The sequence below is a fragment of the Musca domestica genome, unplaced genomic scaffold, assembly GCF_030504385.1.
Source record: "Musca domestica strain aabys unplaced genomic scaffold, Musca_domestica.polishedcontigs.V.1.1 17, whole genome shotgun sequence".
In the NCBI taxonomy this organism is placed as follows: Eukaryota; Metazoa; Arthropoda; class Insecta; order Diptera; family Muscidae; genus Musca; species Musca domestica.
The window spans coordinates 3,733,825-3,740,591 of record NW_026712230.1 but is presented as its reverse complement, the minus strand read 5'-3'; the positions used below and the strand labels follow the sequence as shown (position 1 = coordinate 3,740,591).

The following is a 6,767-nucleotide window of genomic DNA, read 5'->3' as shown; positions in this document are numbered from 1 at the left end:
GTGGTAGTGAGGATAATGTATTTTTTCAAGCACTGGTTATGTAGAATGCAGTTTGTGGCACCCAAGTTTTTTCTGAGTATGTTTACTTTTTTACAATTGGTATGAAAAACTGAAAATTAATATTAATGTAAGGAATCCTCTTTATATATTTGCAACTATTACATAACTATAAATATGCGAATGCGAATTTATCCACTTAAATATGCAAACTATCTATGGAAATTTAACAATTATCCCTTAATGGATTTCCAAGTAATAACCATCGTTAACTTTATAAATAGATGAGTTCAACTCATTTATAAAATTCCAAGGAAGGAATAATCAACGACAGTCGGCAATTGCTAAGCTACAAATCACCATTGAATCATATCATCAGCAAAACGAAACGCAATGTATTACAACCATCCTTTGTTCAGTTTCAACGTTAAAATGTGGAAATATTTGGGTTTCATAGAGTTCAAGAGAATCAATCAGGCTTTGCTCATACTCATCATTCCGTGCCTGATAAATTTGTGTCAGGTTATGAATATCGCCTACAACTGGAACGACATGAGCGTTATTGCCATTGGCCTATTCATGACTGCTATTTTATTTAATGCTCTGGTGCGTATAACAACCGTGATGAGGAATCAATCGAAATTTATAGAATTTTTTGAAATGATTGAAAAATGGTATCGAGAAATTGAGGTAATTTAATGAATTAAAAAAATGGAATCAATCAAAATATGATTTATTTTGAAATTTCATTAGATGGGGTCGGATGAAGGAGCATGGGATTTATTGAAACATATACCGCGAAGAACGCGTCTTATTTCTATTTTAAGTTTTTCATTTGCTGCCGGGGCAGCTGTGGCTTCAGCAACAATTCCGCTGTTTGTGGAGCAACGAAGTAAGTGATCTAATTATATTATTATTTGTTTCTATTTATATCCTACACCACTTAGTGGTAAGGGTATTACGTCTTTGTGGATTTGTTTGTAACATGCAACCCATAGTTACTTTTGAGGATCTTCATAGAATCACTTTCTAAGTCGATTTATGCATGTCAGTCCGTCTGTCCATGTATTTTTGTGAACAAACTGCATGTCGCATTTATTGTCCGATTGAGATAAAATTTTCCAAACAATATGTGTTTGGCCCAAGGACGAAACCTATTGAAATTGGTGAGAATCGGTTCAAACTTAGATATAGCTCCCATATATATCTTCATCCGATTTCGGGTTAATTGTGCACCAAATGACAAATATTAGCCCAAATGGACTTAATTTTGGCACTTCCGATGGGAATTCACCCACAAGCAAGAGATTCAAATTTTGCTGAAAATCGGTTCAGATATAGTTATAGCTCCCATATATATTTTTCATCCGATTTGGTGTTAAAATCCCTCACATGCGCAATATGCACTCCATAACAATTATATTTGATACCGGTCGTTAGATACTGCTCGAAAATACCTGTGTCAAATTTTATCGAGATCGGTTCTGATTTTTATACAGCTTCGAAATACATCTTCATCCGATTTTACGGTTATTGTTTACCATATATGTAATATTAGCCAAAATTAAATAGATTTTTTCATATTCAACCGAATTTTTCCATTTGGTGAAACTCGGTCCAGTACATCCATAGCTCCAATAAATATTTTTTATATAATTCTTATCGAAGTCATATCATGCACTTTGGTACTAGAGGTGTAATATATAGGCTGTCCCGCACGACTTTTGACCTTTCCTTACAGATTTTTTATTATTTGGTATTTTGTTCATCATTTCAGGTTTGCCATACGATATGCACATCCCGTTTTATGACCACCTGAAAAGTCCAATGTACGAAATCCTCTATTTTATGCAGGGTTTCATCTCGATGCCCTTTTGTGTGCTGACTTATGTTCCCTTTACAAACCTCTTCATTGCCTGGCTAACATTTGGAATAAGTCTGCTGCAGATTCTACGTTACAAATTAGAGTCATTGCCACATGAAAATGATGAGGAAATGTTGAAACAATTAATTGAATTGATACGATTTCATCATCGAATTATTAAGTAAGTGGTGAAACTTCGATGGGAAAATATTTTTTATTTTTTTCTTTCTTTTTTCAGTTTTGGCCAGACATTGGAAAGTTTGGTATCGTTTGTATGCCTCGTGGAATTGGTATTATTCACCCTAATGTTGTGCGTTCTCCTGGCCAGTTTTCTAGTGGTAATTGGAACATGAATCACCTCCAGTGATTCAGCAATCAATCATAATTTGATAATGCATTTCTGGAAATTTATTTTTCAGATGGACAATGTCATGTCGAAAATAGCAACATGCATTTACATATTTTGCATTCTCTATGCCCTGTTCATTCCCTACTGGCATGCCAATGAATTTTCATGGGAAGTAAGTAGAATTATTTTTTAGGACTAATTTTAAATGCAAATAATTTCAATTTGGAACAAAGGAGTCAAATTTTGTTTGATCCTTTTTGTATTTATGTGAATTTATTTTTATATTTTTGTGACTGTGACTGTCCTGCAGAAAATTTGTTATCAATTTTCCAAATTCTTTTGTAATCACTGGCTTTCGAAGGTCATTTTTTGCGTATTGTGAGGATAATTCGTCACACTTCCAACGGCATTGTCATTGATTTGATATTTCGAGTTCTCAGTAGCTAATTATCAATTTCCGGTTTAGTTCAGGGCATGTAATTGTGGAGGGTACAGTTTTTTCATTCATAAGGTATGTACACATTTGGGTTTTTTTGTTTGAAGATAGGTTCAGCTCGATAATGAATTATGAACTACGAATGCCATAGTACCAATTTTGAAGCAAGTCCGTGGAAAAATGTGTCTAATATAATCGGGAGGTACATGGGGGCTATAAGGAAACATGTTCTATAACAATCATTGTAGACTCAATGCCAACTATTACGCCATATTATGTCAATAGACAAATGGGCATTTTAGATTCGACTTAGAATATTATGCAGTTCACGACGAATGTAAGAAGGCCTTACAACCTGATTAAACTCTCCTTTCTATATTATATTTATATTTTGTAAATGTTGCATTTTTATATCCGCTGCAGAAAAACGCAACAAAATATAAAAACAAAATATATCAGAAATTTGGTAAAAATCATAGCTCTGATTTGCTAGATCGTACTTGAAAGTAAAAGAGATTTAAAAGAAAGTTACTCTCCACTCATTTGTGCTATGTGGGAGCAGTCGTACTCCATTTTGTGTACAAAAACAAAAAGAGGTTTCTTGCTACTGATAAAAGTATTCATAGAAGAGACTATTTAAGATATTTTGGAAGGTCACGCCACTTTCACTTAATTTGAGGTAGTGCCCTAACTTAAATTCATTTTCCTTCTTCAGTCAATAATCAGTCAGTGAAATTCAAAAGTTGATGATTAGAATCTGAAATTTATACGATTAAATGCATGCAGGTGAGTGCATGGAAACAAACTAAGGTAGAAGGCTAGGAGTACCCTCTTTAAGCCTATATTTTGACAAAATTAGGATACAGATAGTGTATCCTCTGTAATTTGTATCATGACCGAGTTTATAACAAAACAAGTTTTGCCGACAATGTTTTATTATTTATATTTAAATAATAAAACATTGTCGGCAAACCCTCTATGGAGTAGGTTCCGAAGGAATGGGTCAATATTGCCCATTTCGTATCGGACCTAAATAAGTACGATAGAAATATTGCAACGTGCTAGGTTAGGACAATATTGGTTACTTCCTTTGCGTTATCCCGATATAGTCTAAGAAAATCTATTATTTATATCCAATTTTGTGCGAAATCATAAATTCCATATTTCTGGTTGGCTGACTTGTTTTGCAAGCTATGACAGATAAATGTATCAAAAATTGTAACCCTTTGTGGGTAAGGTACCGAAGAAATTCGCAGATTCATATCATCTTCACAACAGATCTTTTGTTAGCAACAATGTTTGTATGTGTGTGGAATTTGAGGAGAGTTGTATGCTTATTTCTCTTTTTTGAGGGTTTTGATTTTTTCAAAGTCGTGAACCCTATGTGGGGCAGGTACCAGAAGAAATGCTCCGATCTTCACCATCTTTATAACAGATCTTGCGTTGATAGAAATATTGAGATGTACCAAGTCTTGAATGGAATCCGATATTGATTTCACATTTTATGAGCTTCATTGATATTCTAAATTTTTACCCTTTGTGGGGGATGAACCAAAAGGAGTGAACCGACACATTTCGTCTTCACGCCCGACCTTGGGAAAAAGCCGAGAAAATTTCTGTGCGAAGTCTATGAGTGACATCTTTCAGCTCATATATTCGACACAATTGGAATCCGTGTAGCATAATCCTGTAATTCCGAATCCCGAATAGTCGTTTTACGACAACAACAATATTCGTTTACTCTCCACTCTTTTGTTTTGTGTGGAGTGTTCCCGAGAAGAGAATGAAACTCAGTGGTCTGACTAGAATTGGGGAAGAAGAGTTCACGCACCAGTCCAATTTGTCTTATTTTTTTTTGAAACTTATTTACATTTTACGGATTTGTCCAAAAATTTGCATTTGTTATTCGTAATGCGTTCCAGCTCCGGTATTCGGTTTTTGGCGGTTTTAGCCACATCTTTCCCCATATTTGTCTAAAAATTTGTAATTGTAGTTCATATTGCGGTCCAGCGACATAACATTGAATATCTAGGTCCGCGTTTTCGTATGGGGGATATATCGATATTCGTTATTTTAATGGTTTAAGTCACATTTTTTTATGAACTTGTCCAAAAATTTGCATTGCAGTTCGTAATGGGTTCTAGCTTTATCCACGTTTTCGTATAGCTCCTACATAACTGTACATCCCAATATTCAGTATTTTAATGATTGTTGCCATATTTTTCCACGAATTTGTGTAAGAAATTGTATTCGTAGTTTATAATAGGTTCTAGGATCCGGTGGCAGATCATTGTATATATAGGTCCACGTTTTCGTATAGTCCCTATTTAATGATAACTCAAACATTTTTTACGGGTTTGTTTAAAATGGGTTATAGCTTCGGTCGCAAACCACGAATTTGTTTCAAAATTTGTATTTATGACTCGCAATAGATAGCAATCCATATAGGTTTCGGTTTTGGCATGATCCCCATATAACGGCCTCATCCGCTTTTTGTTTTTCTAATTTAAAATGCATTATCCAAACGGCCTTATTGGTAATTGTAGCTTAAAGTGGAACACGTTTCAATTCAGATACTTATATATATATATATATTTTCTTTACCCAGAACGGCCCAGAACTTAATTTTCTTTACCTTTTTTTTTAATTTGCCTTATTTCTAATTTTGGACATGTTAAAAAAATATAATTTGTTTTCTTTCAAATGACCAAGCAGGGTTTGACTGGAATATGTTGTTAATAAAGCAAATTATTATAAGTTATAAATGCATTATATTATTATTATTATTATTATATTATATAAGTTTTAATTAGTTTGTGTTTTAACAACAATAAAGAAAAATTAGACTGGTGCGATAGATCACGTTGTTGATCAGCTATGTCTTACATTATCGACGTTTACTAATTAGTCGGATACACTTGAATATGAGGAAAATAAGTTATATTATGTTGTAATAGAATTAGCTCATTACTTTCAGCCAGTTTTTAATGCAAAAAATAGTCACCTATTCGGCTTATGGTTTTATTCTCAATTTTATTACTGAATTCTTAAAGGTCGACGTTCGTACTTGGAATATAATATAAAGTTTTGTATTTTAATCAAGAAAAAACTATTCCTTTTAGTTCATTAATTTAAATTTCCCTAAGATAAATTCATAGTTTTTCAAATTGACATATATTTCACATTTCAGAGCACAAAAATTGCCGATGCTGCTTATAATATAAAATGGACGAGATCCAACATTAAGATACGAAAATGTATTGCAATGCTAATATTGCGCAGCCAAACTCCGCTAAAGGTAGGATTTGTTGTTATTTAAATATTTTTTAATGTGAATTGCTTTTCAGATAAAGGCTGGTGGAATATTTCCTATGACTTTGGAGGCATTTCAAGCTTTGTTGAATACCACATATACGTATTTTACCATGTTCAAGGGAATGATGGGGAAAGAGCCCAACGTGCATGATAGGGACCAGTAAATTATGATTATGTTATTAGCACAGCACGTTTTTGTAGTTCAATTATTAATAGTTTTTGCACTGGTCACCGTTGAAAATATATGAAAAGTTCAATGATTATAAGTAAAAATTATGGTTGACTACTATAAACAAATACCCACCCTTTTCAATCACTTCTCACACTTGAAACATGTTAACAACTTGTTTGATGGCCTACTATCGCGTTATTTGCTTACAATAAACGGTATGTTCATCCAAGTAATGGCCATGTGTCCTATGTTAAGAATTTGCTTAGAGTACAATTCACTTTTATTAATTGGAATTTGGGGAATTTAGTTAAGAGCTATGTGAGCTTTGCTTTCATAAAGTCAAGTATGTATAAGGTCTCCCATATCTCTTAAATTAAATATATTGAAAATACCTGTTACAACTATTACCCTTACAGAAAGAACGTTGACTTGTTTCTTGGCGCAAGACTACTACGGGAACTTACACCCTTAACTGCATCTGTATTTTATAATTTGCTCCAGTACTCATTTTTATACCCTCCATCATATATAGTATGGGGGGTATATTAAGTTCGTTTTTCCGTTAGTAACTCATCGAAATAATAATTTAAGCCATAGCAAAATATATATATTCTTGGTCAGCTTAGAATTTTAA

The 6,767-nt window shown here is 33.3% G+C and overlaps 1 protein-coding gene across 1 annotated transcript; it reads left to right on the top strand.

Moving 5' to 3' along the window:
* Positions 1-291: 291 nt before the first annotated feature.
* Positions 292-6,366, top strand: LOC131801588 (odorant receptor Or2-like). Its single transcript, XM_059120393.1, has 7 exons — positions 292-687; positions 751-889; positions 1,775-2,042; positions 2,100-2,199; positions 2,281-2,382; positions 5,837-5,944; positions 5,994-6,366. Exons 1-7 carry the CDS (start codon positions 391-393, stop codon positions 6,123-6,125), a joined length of 1,146 nt encoding a protein of 381 aa, XP_058976376.1. The 5' UTR covers positions 292-390; the 3' UTR covers positions 6,126-6,366.
* Positions 6,367-6,767: the final 401 nt, after the last annotated feature.

Excerpts from the sequence above, each read along its gene's own strand:
- LOC131801588 (XM_059120393.1), top strand. The coding sequence starts at position 391 with ATGTATTACAACCATCCTTTGTTCAGTTTCAACGTTAAAATGTGGAAA. Across the intron at positions 2,383-5,836 it reads CCAATGAATTTTCATGGGAA|AGCACAAAAATTGCCGATGC; the intron begins GTAAGTAGAATT and ends TTCACATTTCAG. Across the intron at positions 5,945-5,993 it reads GCAGCCAAACTCCGCTAAAG|ATAAAGGCTGGTGGAATATT; the intron begins GTAGGATTTGTT and ends ATTGCTTTTCAG.